General features: G+C 32.8%; 3 protein-coding genes across 3 annotated transcripts; 1 reads left to right on the top strand and 2 right to left on the bottom strand.

Annotated features, from left to right (window-relative positions):
* Positions 1–2,835: 2,835 nt before the first annotated feature.
* On the bottom strand, positions 2,836–6,147 carry LOC106670338 (zinc finger protein with KRAB and SCAN domains 8-like). The gene is made up of 7 exons (XM_014400566.2): positions 5,902–6,147; positions 5,572–5,697; positions 5,481–5,514; positions 5,377–5,421; positions 5,255–5,308; positions 4,246–4,370; positions 2,836–4,029 (listed from the first exon to the last, which is right to left on the bottom strand). The coding sequence occupies exons 1-7, from the start codon at positions 5,973–5,975 to the stop codon at positions 3,696–3,698; spliced, it is 792 nt and encodes a 263-aa protein (XP_014256052.1). The 5' UTR covers positions 5,976–6,147; the 3' UTR covers positions 2,836–3,695.
* A 349-nt stretch (positions 6,148–6,496) lies between these two features.
* Positions 6,497–8,403, top strand: LOC106670183 (V-type proton ATPase subunit S1). Its single transcript, XM_014400284.2, has 4 exons — positions 6,497–7,306; positions 7,393–7,671; positions 7,729–7,963; positions 8,039–8,403. Exons 1-3 carry the CDS (start codon positions 6,599–6,601, stop codon positions 7,957–7,959), a joined length of 1,218 nt encoding a protein of 405 aa, XP_014255770.1. The 5' UTR covers positions 6,497–6,598; the 3' UTR covers positions 7,960–7,963; positions 8,039–8,403.
* Positions 8,404–11,350: 2,947 nt separating this feature from the next.
* On the bottom strand, positions 11,351–14,151 carry LOC106670053 (V-type proton ATPase subunit B). Its single transcript, XM_014400054.1, has 10 exons — positions 14,073–14,151; positions 13,687–13,841; positions 13,456–13,627; positions 13,233–13,372; positions 12,922–13,068; positions 12,534–12,864; positions 12,284–12,471; positions 12,078–12,207; positions 11,833–12,012; positions 11,351–11,770 (listed from the first exon to the last, which is right to left on the bottom strand). The coding sequence occupies exons 1-9, from the start codon at positions 14,149–14,151 to the stop codon at positions 11,840–11,842; spliced, it is 1,515 nt and encodes a 504-aa protein (XP_014255540.1). The 3' UTR covers positions 11,351–11,770; positions 11,833–11,839.
* Positions 14,152–14,863: the final 712 nt, after the last annotated feature.

Here is a 14,863-nt window from a genome sequence, read left to right as displayed (position 1 = left end):
GTCAAACCTGTTGGATGACAAATCGTCATAATGATGAATTTTTATTTTTCCTAAATAAAAGCTCTTGTGCACCTATTTTATATTCCCTCCATTTTATTTACTTAATAAAACCATACTATTTGTTCCTAGTTGCTATTTTCCTGTGATTAAACAAAATCTAAACATTTCTTTTAGATTAGATAGATTTCGAATCTATCATCGAAGAAAAGATAATTTAAAAAAAGGAAGTGGTTTTTTTTTATTTTAAATTCAAACTGATAACAAAACTGCAGGCTAATCTTAAATCCAGACCTATTTCATGGCTTAATTCATAACTTTTTTGTAGGTCGTTAATCAATGATATATTACGTTAAGGAAAAAATAATGTAAAATGAAAATATTTTTCGGATATAAATCATGTGCTCGAAAATGGCACAGGAAGGGGAAACGTATATTGGAAAATTTCTTTAACCACATTCAAAACAGGCCTATAAATAACAAAAATTAAACTAAACCCTTTTAAAAAAATCGTTCTTTTTTAATATGGTTAAGCAAAAACATGTTTAATTCTTATTTTTAAAATTTTCTGGAAAGTGGTTAGAGAAATTTTTAAATATACGACGTTTTGGCAACATGTGCTATTAAATTTTACAATGTTGGGTTGTGGGATGTGTATTACGGTGTGGATACAGAAAACAGCGTAGTGCTCAATTCTTTAATTTGCCAATTTAAATAATTTTTTCACATATAATGTTTGGGAAATTAAAGAATTGTGCACTACGCTGTTTTCTGTATGAATGCACATCCCTCAACACAACATCGTTGAATATAACAGTCATAAATAAAATATTTTAAATTTAATGTTTCACATTTTTTGCATTAAGAAAAAGAAAAATTCAAATATTTTCCAGAAATAAACCATGTGCTTGAAAAAGATACAGAATGGCGAGTCATTTATTTGAAAATTTCTTTAACCAAATTCAATAGACCTACAAATAACAAAACTTAAATGTATAAAGTAATTAAAATTAGATTATTTAATAATCAATTAAATTTATAAAGATTAAACTTTTTTTTGAAAGATGGTTAAAGAAATTTTTAAATATACGATGTTTTGGCATCATGTGCCATTAAATTTTACATTTAATGTTTCACGTTTTAATACATTAAGAAAAAAATGTAAAATTAAAATATTTACCCACATAAACCATGCTTTTGAAAAAGACACAGGATGGCAAAACTTTGTATATTTGAAAAAAATTTTAACCACCTTCAAAAAACCCTAAAATAAGAAAACAACCATCCATGGCCTTTGAGGAAAAACAATTTCCTTATTATTATAAATAAAAGGGCTTTTGTGAACCTACTTTTTATTACCTACATTTCATTTACATAATAAAATGATACAATTCATTCCTATTTGCCATTTTGCTATTATTAAACAAAAACTAGTTAAATTTTTGTTTCAAATAAAAAAATTGATAATTGAACTGCAATCATCCTAATCTTATATCCATAACTACTTCATAAAAAAAATTATATATTCATTTTTGAACAAAGATTTTAGTTTTATGTTTATCCTTTAAAAATGGCAAAAAGGAGGGAAAATTCAAAAGGTGCGGTTGAGATGGGAAGTTGGTGTCCGAGTGGATCGAGCTCAAGTGGTAGAGCAGCGGTGTATCAAGCCGAAGATCGTGGATTCGAATGCCGCTTGTGCCATTGACTTTTTTATCTCAACTAAAAACCTTAATTAATTATAATTTATGTTTAATTCAAACTGGTAACAAAAATGGAGTCAGACTAATATTATATCCAGAACTATTTCATAACATTTTTATGGATGGTTTAATTTTTCTTACATTTAGGCCTGTTTTGGAAAATGAATTTTTTTGGTGTCGTATATTTGAAAAAATCTTTCACATAATTTATAAAAAATATATATANTATATATATATACTTACCATTTTCATACTCAAGGTTGTTTTTACTCGTTACCAAACCACAGCAAGTGTAACGGATCATAGTGTTTTATATTTTATTCAGCAAGAATTTCTTGTACAACATAATGACTAAGGGTAAAGGGGATATGGACTTCTGGTCGGAGGGCCAGGGTCATTTGGTAGTGATCTCTTGATGCGAGGCCGGTACACGATCCATTTTTCATCACATGAGAAAATCCAGTAAAAAAATCTACTTTGTGCCATGAAAGGGAAATGTTTAGACGCTCAAGCTTGCCATTGGTCAATTTACAAGGAGCCAATTCGCTCCTCACATCCACTTCAAGTCGAGGTAAACTAGAGTGAATGGTTTCATCAGTTATACTGAACACTGGCAAGATTCTGCAACAGTTTGACTCGAATCAAGTTCACTAGCTTCCCTCAATTCATCTTTGAGGCAGGTTTTCCAGAACATGGTTCATCTTCAATCCCCTCATTCCCAGTAGTAAATTTTTGAACTAGTTGCACTCGCTCAGTTTCATTACCAACACATTTTACAAGTTGTATCTAAGCAATGTAAAACATAGAAATGTAGATTATACTGTTAATAAAACAATACCAAACAAATTTTTCTGGTTATTTGGTAATTTCTATTAAATCATAGCAAGCTATGTGGATTTATTTAATGTTGTTTGTTGAAAAACATGAGCCTGGTTTTAATTAATCTGGTTTTAATAGAAATCCAATGTTCTAAAAAAAATAAAATAAATGGTTGCCATATAAAAGTGATTTTGCTTTGATGAGAAAATTCTTAAGGGTTGTTTCAAAATAAACAAAAGTTTCAACTTTTACAATAACTGTATTAAACTCAACGAATAAAATCAATAAAGACAGTTTTTGGAAGACAAGGGAACAAAAATTAAAAAACTATTGGTCGTTTATTTCTTTAGAGGCACTTGAAAAAAATTTAGGTGAAAAAGGCACAAATGTGAATAACCAATATTATGCATGAATTGTTTCAAGGCAATGTGTAGTTATAAATTTGTGCTTTTAAATATTCTAAAAATAACCAATTCTAACTAAAAGAACATCATATTGATTCAAATACTTGCTTTAAAAAAAAAAAGAAGAAAAAACAAAGAAGAAAGTCAATATGTCCATTCTCGCTTGAAAATTATAATTTGACAATATTGCAAACTTGTATGCTCAACATATAACAGAGAAAAATATTATTTATAAAATTAAAGTTTACTAGCAAAATATGATGGTAAGAACATCAGATTATTTATCAAATCTCAGAACAACTGAAAAGTGATCTACCATCAGTCTTTATCTCCATGGTAAATTTAAGGCATCCTGAATATCAGAAAAAACAACAGTCCATGCTGTTAATGATCTTCACCAACTTCTTAAATTTTTTAACATATAAATTTTTTTCAATCACAAGTTAAAACACTATGTCTTTTCTTACATTTTAATTTAACTAAATACATTCATACCACTTTCACTAGTAAACCCTAATTAACATTAAACAAATATTATAACACAAGTATGTCAACAATTATTAAAATTTTGGAATGTTCACATGTCAATAGTGATTTTTTCTACAAATATATCAGTTTCAAAGGAGTATGTCTTTTCAAATAAAAAAAAATATTGCACTACTCTTGTACATTGTGTTTAGCTTTACGAAAATATTTTCCTCTTTGGTATATAAAGTTTGTCTTTGGTGTTTAGTTAATTACATACAAAACAATTCAAATTAAATCTGTATTATCTCTAGACGTCAGTCTGCTCTGTTCCCATCTTATGGATACGCTTGCAGTGTCTCAACAGGGAGGAACGTTGTGTGAATTCAATGCTACAGAGAGAGCACTTCAGCCGTTCCCCTGTGTGTACGACAGAATGTTTCTTCAAGACACTCTTGTGGGCATATGACTTGCCGCAGACTTCACATTTGTAAGCTCGTATCTGTGCCGGCGCCACAGAAGCCGCTACATCGTTTGCTGCAGTATTCTTAGGATGGAGCTGCAGTGTTACTTCAGGCTGGGCCAAATGTGGCTTCGGTGCTTTGGAACAGTGCCATTTTAAATGCAAAGCCAATGAACAATTCCTAATAGGGGGGAAAAAATCATTTAAAAAAAAGTATGAACTAAAAAATTTAAAATGAACTTTCAAGGCATTGCCATAAAAAGAGGTAATTTAAACTAATAGGCAGATCAGACTATCCATTTACTAATACAGTAAATAAGCACTAGAACTTGGGCGGATTTTGGTTCCGCAGTCAACAGGTCAAACAAATACGATTTGAATGTAAAATAATATGCACCTGTAGAACACCCGGCCACAATAAGGACATCGAGAACCTTCACTGGAACCAGAATTACTGTCTTCATCTTCTTCATTGCTGTCTTCATCATCAGAGTAAACAGCTTCAACACCTTGCAGTAACTCCTGCAAAGTTGTAGATGTTTGACAATATTCAATAAAATTAGGGAAAAATAATCGGCCACACACTACAAAAAAAAGTAGCAAAGTCCTGTTTGATATGGAGTACCAGTTGAGGGAGGTTAGTGAGCAACTTGGCTGGGAGCATCTGCTTGTGTCAGGATGAGAAAAGGTGTACAAATTGAATTATGCCTTCTTACAAGATTGTGATAGCATTGAGTAACAGGAACAGATGTTCCTGAACTGTGAGTATTTTTAAGGTCGAATCCCTGGGTGGATCGGAGGGTTTTCTTGGTAGAATTGAGGATGTGTTTAGGATTAGCTCTCTAAACATATTGGGCAGTTTGACCCTGGTATATTATAATATTTATTGAGCTTTGTAAATGGTTTTTATTCTCACCCTCCTGATACACCCATAAGAATGAGAGTGAAACTCGAAAATAAATGTCAAAAAGAAAAGCGTGAACGAGAGCTTTTCTGGGGGCAGTGATTTGCATTTCGCATGTGGGTCCTCTCCGCGCCCCGATGACTAACTTGTTGATTTTTTACTTGTGGAATAGATTTTATTTGGTTACCATATTTATCTGTTTAATATTTATTAAAGATTTTAATGTTAATTATTTGTCGATTATTTTACCTATATGCAAAATTGCTGGATGCCCAAAGGAAAAAAAATGGTTATCTACATGGTTATTGGTACAGTTAAATAAATTAATTGAAAAAAAGTTTATCACTCATTAAATAGTAATTAAACAAAAAAGATACAACATTGATCCTGTAAACATGTATTTTACCCACAATCCGTTTTGAAAATAATTAAAATAATTGTAATTTAAAAAAATAAATGGGGTGTATGAACTTTTTTGTCTGTGTATATGCCAATTATTTACCTCAATATTATTATCTTCCTTCGAGTTTGCTTCTTTGACAGTATAAGGCAAAATCTGGAACAAAACATAATAAAGCAATTAGACAAGATTAATTAGAAATGTTTTATCTTTTTGCAACTTACATCTACATCCAGATGATTAAATCTAGGCTTTTTTGAAGGACTTAGCTAAAACAACAATATTTATTTATTTTGTATATCGTTTTAAGAGAATGAAATAAACTTACACTAGCTTCAAAACGTAATTCTGGAATTTTTTTCCTATAAAAGATTTATAATTAAACATAATATCATTGTCGGAAATGAAAATAGTCTTACTTTTCAGCCTGACTGCATAGTTCGATGGTACATTCAGAAAGAAGTACACTCGGCAAGTTGGTTTTGAAAGAAAAATTGCTCAGAATATTGTTATTTGCATCATCATCATCATCATCATTTTTTGGCCTGAAACAACATATGGTCAAATAAGTTTTTTTTTTTTTTTTTTTTTTTTTAAACTGGGTTTGTTTCATTTGATTCTAGTACTTTTTGATATTGAATAAAGGTTAAAACAATTTTAAAAATATTAATTTATAATTGTTTAAACAAAATGAGAGGCGTTTTTATACAACAGACATTGATTGAAACACCAAAACTACTTTTTTTTACCTGTCCTCATTGCCTTGGACTTTGTTCTCCGTTTTTTCTTCAATTATAACATTGAGAAACTGGGAAGCTAGCATTTCAAGAATTTGCCAATAAACGCAAAACAAGCGGCTATCGTGCAAATTAAAACGAAAAAAGGAAAATAAAAGGAAATCAAATAAAAACCCTGGGTCAAGCAATAAGCTTTCAACCTCAGGAGTCGCGAAAACCTTTACAATTAGTGAGACAGTAGCACTGGAAAAAATCAGTAACCTTCACTGTAATCGTCACTAAATTTTCCCTTGTAATTTTCAAGAAAATTCCCTCAAATCATATAAATCGAAAAATAAAATATATTACACATAATAAATTTTATTTGGCGTTGAGATAGTTGGTAATCACCTTTATTTTTTGGCAACTGAATAAGTTTGTAGTTGTTATTACTTCTTACGTCTACAATAAAATATTTCTGATATAACTTCTGATGTATTTTTTTTATAAATGCATTGTTTTGCGACTTAAGTTACAATAATTCAATGTTTTAAATGTTTTGAACTTTTTTCTACATTAAACTTTATATGATACTTGGACATAAGGGAATCGATGTGATGTCGATAATAGTCTTTTGACTTTTCTCCAAAACGGACACGCCCACTTACCAGATGATAACTTTTCATTCAGATCCAGTAAACCAATAGTGAAGGAAGGAATATAGAAGAAAATGAAGGTATTTTTATTCATATTATTGAGTTTAGCGACAAATGCCCTGTGCGGAGTACCAGTACTGGTTTGGGAGACCAGCCCATCCATCGGAAAGGCTGAGATCATCCCAGCACTCTCACAATTGGACACCGATGACTTTTCCAACTACCTTGTCAAGAAGGTGCACGTTCACAAACCGCTCATCGTCCTGTTCGAAGAAGAGACTTTGAGTATAGAGGATTTCAGCTGGAAAGACTCACAGCAAAGAGGCTCATTCCCAAAGCTTCAGAATCTCACGGGGATGTCTTCCAAAGTCGAGTTCCTCTCATCGGTTGTAAACCCACTCAACGCGCTTAAAGACTTGGTCGCCAGCCACGACTACGTTTGGAAGAAATACGACAAAGATTTACCCGTCAAACCGAATGTTGTCCTTGAGGTGAAGCTCGACGATCCTCTTCCCAACGAAGACCGCCCAGACCTTCTTCGCAGACATGATACCGACATTGCCGAGATATATTCTCAACTTCTGGCATCGCATTCTAGAATTGTTGCTTTATTCACCGGCAAACACAGTTCATGGGTTGAAGTCGATTTAAACAGAGTTAGAAGAGATGCTGAACCAACTAGTTTTGTCTATGAGTCTAAAACTATTAAGATGGAGACACCAAAGCCAGTCACTTTAAAAACCACTACTGAAACTTTCAACCTAGATAATCCGACAGAAACAGTGAGTACTGTACAGTTTTTCAATTTCATTCTTTCTTTAATATGAAGAACCTTTCTTTAATAGAAGATTTTAATGATTTTGTTTAGAAATCTGACACGAGAGAGTCTTTCTTGAGACTGATTTTGAAATTCTCTAAAAAAGGAAATGAATCAGACTCGACAGGTATCACACTTAGAAACCGATTTGATGAGTCTAATGGCAGGTGGACAATGAGCTCCATTGAAATTGTTATTAATGGAGAGACAGATACCCTCGTCAGTTCAATGGATGTTTCAGCTCGCTTTGGAAGGTCTTTTAAATCTACTGGGAAGGTCATATTCAAAAACAAAAGTGGAAACCTTACTCTGATCTTCAATGGCTTACAGGTATTTATTTATTTTTTTTCTCTCTATAATAATAACACTTATGTTGATTGTTTTCAGGCTGAAGTTTACAAAGGTGCTGCTGAAAAAGATGGTGCCAAAGAATTCTCTTTACCTGATGTTCCCGAGGCGGTATTCTTTACCGCTCCGATTTGGTCCGGCCTTCTTACATCTTTCCTTCTCATTATGATTCTAACATACGGATTTCTTATGCTGTCCGACATCAAAACAATGGACAGGTTTGATGATCCCAAAGGTAAAACAATTCAAGTAAACACAGGCGATAATTAATTCTGTAAGTATAATTTGGTTTCAAATATAAATTAATAAATAGATTATTCATCATATTTTTGTTGTTTTTATTTTTCAGCGGCATTTCTGTAATTGAGCACCGACTGATAAATTGATGTACATTCCAACTTTTATTTTTCCAAAATTTATAATTATCTCATTAATTTTTTTCCTTTAGAATGGGTAAAGTATCAACCTTAGTACATTGTTGGTGATAATTAGGTGTAGATGTTTAGTTATTGTTTTTTTGTAAATATGAATGTAATTATTTGTAAATTCCCCATAAATTGGCGACTAAAATTAAAAATGTATATAAGCATGGGTGTGACACCATGTGTGCATTTACAATATTTCATTTCTTTTGTAAATTGTCAGCATTGTAATTATTTTGAAACATCTATATTAATGTACATCTCAGTATTAAGTTAATATTTTCAAGTAAAATGGTGTATTAATTAAAGATAAAACCTAAATATTTTGAATTGTAAATACACAAGAGGAACTAATTGTTTAAAGTCTTCAAATGTCGTACTTAACACTTATAAAAACAAATTCCTGTTAAATATTAGTAAGTTTTAATGTTTATTCTATATTAAAGTCCTCTGATTCATGAATTTGAAGGTTGTCACCTTTTATTATAACAATTATAATATGATGAGCACTAAAGTAAAAGGAGAACTCAATATTATAATTTAAAAAATGGTACAGAATTTAAATAAAACAAATAATTATGCTATCTGTTTTCTATTTTCTTTTTAAAAAGACATTTATTTATTTTCTTAAATTTAGATAATTTTTTTAAACATTACTAAGTAAAATCTGTATTTTTGGGGGACTGCAATGGCTGAGTGGATTTTCAGTACGTCATGGATTCAATTCCCGATATATAGCAATATGTTCTCTCTTAATGCTGACCATATCTGGTTTACGGATGACTTCAAAATCGATCCCGAGGACTGAAAGACAGTAACAACTAGAAGGACAATATTGGACATATTGCACTCTTTCAAGCAGAGACTAAAAAGCTAGGTATTGTTAGCAGAAGAATGTCAATCTGGTTGGATAGCCAGGTGGCACTAAGGGCAATTGCCGTATTAAGGCCCTATCAGACATTAGGGGGAATACAAAATTACCCTTGTCTGGGTACCAGGGCACACAGGGCAGAAGGACAAAAAAGAAGCCGATAAACTGGCAAAGGAAAGTTCGATAAGGATATCTATTTGCCCTGAACCCTTTTGTTGTATACCAAACTGTCAAAAACATGGATCCATCAGCCAGACTTTGGACCATCTTTGACACTATTGGCAGAACTACTATGACATGTTAGGACTAGAATATAAGTTGAACTCTGTAAACTCCAAAGGCATATGACTTGAAGAGGTAGAAATAAGCTTGTGCAGATATTCCAGGAAGATGAAGAGACAAAGCATGTCCTCTGTTCATGCGAAGGCTCATGTAGGCTGAGATTCTTACTTGTGGAAGAGGAAAAGCCCTCCCCGAAGGATACACACGAGAGTCCTTGAAAAAGTTTTGGGGCCTGGTAAAAAAAAACCCTTTAGCTTAATGAGGAACGACAATAATGGAGAAGCACAATAGAAAAGAAGCACAAAAGGTCATGATGTGCAAGTCGTAAAGAAGCCGACTACTTCCCTAATCTAATTTAGCTATATTGTAGGTAGTTATTAATAAATATTAAGTGAAAAATAAAGAAGATATATAACGGCTGATTGTCATTATATAAATATAGTGAGGTAGCCATTTATTTCATTTCATTTTTCCTTTAGTCTTCGCTCACCAGTAGACAAGCATTTATTTTGGCCCCTCAAGTAGTTTCCTTACAAGAAAGTTTTGACTCTTTACTTTTTTCTTCCTGGAGTGTTTTGGATCTTTGTTGTTTTCTTGCAAAGTTTATTTTGGAGAGTGCCATTCCTTGGGCTTTAATCTGGCCCCTTCTTTGCTGAGGCCTTTTTAAAGGTGCCAGATTAATCTTTTTTTGGCCATTCCAGTGTGAAATGTTCTTCACTAATTTTGAGGTGTTTCATTCTCTTTTAATTTAGCAATCTTAAAGTTTGTTTCTTCAGCTGACTTTCTTGTTATGGTAAAGTTAGGAGGACTGAAAGAAGACTCACCCTCTTTCATTTTTGTTAGTTCTGGAAAGTTAAGATTTGTGTCTTTTATGCCCAGAGGAACTAAGACCCTCAGAAGTTGAGAATTTATCCTGGGAAACTACTGCTGGAGGTCTTCTGGTATCCAATGTTCACATACTAGTGAATTAAGCACCCCCTGACCATGCGGCAATATGGGCATATGCTGGCCCACCCTTGCGGCTTGGGGGAAGAGATGGGATAGAGTATTTAAATTAATTGTGGATAGGGTAGAGCATGGTGGATGGAAAGGTATTGGATATCACATGCTGTGGGAAAGAAGGAGGCACTAGAGCCCCTTTGGGTTACTAAAGTTTTTGCTCTTGAACCAGTTTTTGTGATCATGATAATCATTTAAAATAAGTCATGTGAACTGATCATTTCTAGTCTCTTTCAAACAGTTAAACTAGACTATTACATATCCAAGCCACCTCTTTACATAATTTATGTAAATAACCCAAAATTTCCTTCAACCAAATTGAATGTTTGCTGATGAATTGGCCATTCGGACACAGCTAGATCGTCCGTCATTCTGACAAAATCAGCTTTAGGTTGATCACCTCATAACTATTTCAAAATGTAAGTAACCAAGATAGTTTGAAAGTAGTAGAATGCTAAAAATACTTGCTAATAGAAATTTTGGGTAAAAATAAAAACAGTCCTTTTTCCACTTTCACTTCTCTGCAAACATTATACAACTTTAGCAATTACTTGTTAAAAGTTCTCTGATGAAGAAAAGTATCGTGACCTTAACTATTGACAAACAATTGACCTACTTCCAATCTCATCAATGAAACTGGAAAAACATTGTTAAACCTTCTTACTGTCTCTATGTATTTTTATTTTTTGCTTCTATAATCTTAGGTTTAAAAGAACAAATACTCCATTATTTGTCCTTAACACAGCACATGGCTTATTAATTGATATCAAAAATGTATTGTGATGTAGTTTGATCCCAGTCGATATGATAGGTAGTTGGACGTAAGAGAATAATTACTTTACTTATAAAAGTATGTCATACATTGAAATTCCTAATGTTTAGATAAAATAAAGTTTATCAAGTTATTTTAAGATGGAGAAAAAACATTAAACACGAGATTGGTTTTGATGTTAATGTTTAGAGCAGCCTTTAGACTGTTAAATCAAGTTGCTTAAAATGTGTTTAAATAGTAATTACTTCACCATATAAGAAAATGTTTGTTGACAATTTATGATATAATTAAAAGAAGAAAAAAAATGAAATTCTTATATAACATTTATTTATACATTTAACAATAATGATAAATTTCTAACAATCAAAAAAAATTACAACAGGCTGCTACAATTTTTCAATCTATTTTCTTTTAAATGCCTAAAAAAAATCAATGAATCAGGAATAAAGGATTTTCCACCACCTTTTAAAAACATGATAGATAAAAAAGAAATACTGATATTGTGATTACTACATTTTTTTACCTTCACAAGTACACATCATGCAACAGATATTTCATCAAGATACACAATAAGTACATTACATGTATTTATTTTATGTACATTTTTTTTATTTATAATTAAATGAGTAACCGGCTAAAATTAAAACAAGCAAAAATAATTTGCTTGATAAAATTTAGGCGACACATTGGAATGTATACCAAAAACAAAACTGAACTATCAACGTCTTCAGGCATCTGAAACATCAAACAATTTAGTAAAGTTTCAGTATTATTTGACTACATTTCAAAAAACAGACCTTGTGTTCACTTGGTAGGTAGGCTTGTTGAACCTTGTTGGGCGTGTTGTCTTGAATCCCTTGGGTAAAACTCTGCAAGCGTCGAGGCTGGAATTCTCTTCAACATCTCCTTCGGGAAAATTCGAAGCAACTGCCATCCAATATCAAGTGACTCAAAGACTGTTCTGTTTTCATAAGTACCTTAACAAACAAAAGAACAAAATTAACTTTATGTCTAATAATTACTTAAAAAATCAAAAACTAACCTTGAGTAATGAAATTCTTTTCAAATTTAGTCAAAAATTCTAGATAAAGAAGATCATCTGGTGTCAACGCCTCTTCACCAACTACAGCTTTCATGGCTTGTACGTCCTTTCCAATAGCATAGCAAGCGTACTGAAACAGAAAGAATTCTGAATATTTTTTACTTAATCCTTTATAAAGTACTTTATTGTTATTTTTTAATGCTCACCAATTGGTTAGAGACATCAGAGTGGTCTTTTCTGGTCATTCCCTCTCCAATAGCAGATTTCATAAGACGAGAGAGTGATGGCAGCACATTAATAGGTGGATAGATCTGACGGTTATGCAACTGTCTATCAACGTAAATTTGCCCTTCAGTAATATATCCAGTCAAGTCGGGAATAGGATGAGTAATATCTAGAACAAATTTTAAGTTAAATATAGACAAATGATAATGTTGAAATAATCAAATAATATACCATCGTTAGGCATAGTTAAGATAGGAATCTGTGTGATGGAACCATTTCTGCCTTCAACTCTCCCAGCCCTTTCGTAAATAGTGGCCAAATCAGTGTACATGTAACCGGGGAAACCTCTCCTACCGGGTACTTCCTCACGGGCAGCAGACACCTCTCGCAACGCCTCAGCGTATGAAGACATGTCGGTCAATATAACCAAGACGTGCTTTTCACACTGGTATGCTAGAAACTCAGCCGCAGTCAAAGCGAGACGCGGAGTGATGATTCTCTCGATTGTCGGGTCATTGGCCAAGTTCAAGAACAGACATACATTCTCCATCGATCCGTTTTCCTTTAAATTGGCAAAATTAGACATTTTGTATTAAATAATAATACCAGAGAAACATACTTCGAAATCTTGCTTGAAAAATCGAGCAGTTTCCATGTTGACACCCATAGCAGCGAAAACAATAGCAAAATTGTCCTCGTGATCATCCAACACGGATTTTCCTGGCAGTTTGACGAGACCAGCTTGCCTACAAATTTGTGCTGCAATCTAAATTTTACACAAATTTAAATATTAATTTACACGAATTGCATAGGTATAACTTAAAATAATACTTAGAACTAATTGGCTATTGCTTACTTATATGAGAGTTTAAATTTTTTTAATCGTTTAGAATAAGAAAAACCTTAAATATTTTGTAAATATAAACTTACTTCATTGTGAGGAAGACCAGCAGCAGAGAAAATCGGAATCTTTTGTCCTCTGGCAATTGAATTCATTACATCAATGGCTGAGAGACCAGTTTGGATCATTTCCTCAGGATAGATACGTGACCAAGGGTTTATGGGTTGACCTTAAAACAGAAATCCTCATTGAAACACTTTTTACAATGTATTTTATTTATTTATTTATTTTTTAATGTAAAAACCAACTGACCTTGGATGTCGAGATAGTCTTCAGCCAGAATTGGAGGTCCCTTGTCAATCGGTTTTCCGCTTCCGTTGAAGACACGGCCTAACATGTCCTCTGACACAGGCGTACGGAGGATGTCTCCGGTAAACTCACACAGAGTGTGTTTCGCGTCGATACCAGAAGTGCCTTCGAACACCTTTAAAAACAAGGTTTCAGTTGTTTTACTTAATTTGGGTACTATTCTTAAAAATTTACCTGCACGACAGCTTTAGAGCCAGAAACTTCCAAAACCTGCCCCGACCTGATTGACCCGTCGGCAAGCCTCAACTGGACAATTTCAGCGAACTTTGGGAATTTAACCTCATCGAGAATAACAAGAGGACCGTTGACACCTCGGACAGTCTTGTAAGCTAGAAAAAGAAAAAAAACTCGAGATATTACATAAGTCCTTGTCTATTAATTTATTTGCATTATTTGGATAAAAAATAAAAAAATAAAATGTGAATATTTAGATAGATTTGTGTAAAGAAACAAACGCGTAATTGGAAAATGTGATAAATTTTAGAAATTGTAGGGATTATAAGTTAAAAGAGTAAATAAAGTTGTAGAGAGACAACGCCCACTTTTTTAAGTTTACTTACTCAACCTCGGTTGGGACACAAAGTCCCTCGAAACGGCCAAAACGTGCTCTTTGGCAGCGGCGACGCTAGTAAAAGCCATTTTCCTGTTGATTTTTTTCCCCTTTTTGTGCCTTTTTATGAGTCGACCAAATTTTCACTCCGTCTGTAAAGTTGCAAGCGCCTACTGGAATGGTGCCCTGCCTTTTCGTCAATCGTCAGTCCCCCAGAAATCAGCTGATTTGCTCCTATCGCCTGACGAAGAGGGAGAAAATCACCCAAGGACGCATGTTGCCAACATTAACTTCTAACGAGAATTTACAACTTTTTCCAACATCGAATTGAAAGAAATTTATCAAAGAATTATTATTTATTTGACCTTTCTTACAAATTTAATTGGACCACCATTATTACTGATATATTGTAAATTTTTTAATGAATTTTTATTTTAGAGTGTCCATGTTTTAGTGAGTCGTAAATTAATAGTGTGAACAATTCACATTAACACTAGAAAAAAATTGAGGCCAATAGAGTGAAAATTTAGATTTGTTGGATTTGTATTAGGAATCAGGTGACTGACCTCAAGAAAAATGCCATGCTTAATTCATATCTTCAGAAGAATTTGTATATTCAACAAATATATAATATATCATAATTTGCTTATTTGGACACCCACGGACACTCTGGATAAATGTATTGACTTGAAGAAAAAATCAAATTCAGTTCTTTGCCTTTACTGCCATGCTTTTGACCTATTCATCATCAACCAAGATAAAAGGCTTGGCAATGTTTGGACTGAGTCAGTCTTCTAGGAA

This window comes from Cimex lectularius, unplaced genomic scaffold, assembly GCF_000648675.2.
Source record: "Cimex lectularius strain Harlan isolate CLEC.00 unplaced genomic scaffold, Clec_2.1 scaffold209, whole genome shotgun sequence".
NCBI classification, from domain to species: Eukaryota; Metazoa; Arthropoda; class Insecta; order Hemiptera; family Cimicidae; genus Cimex; species Cimex lectularius.
This window is presented reverse-complemented; position numbering and strand designations above follow the sequence as displayed.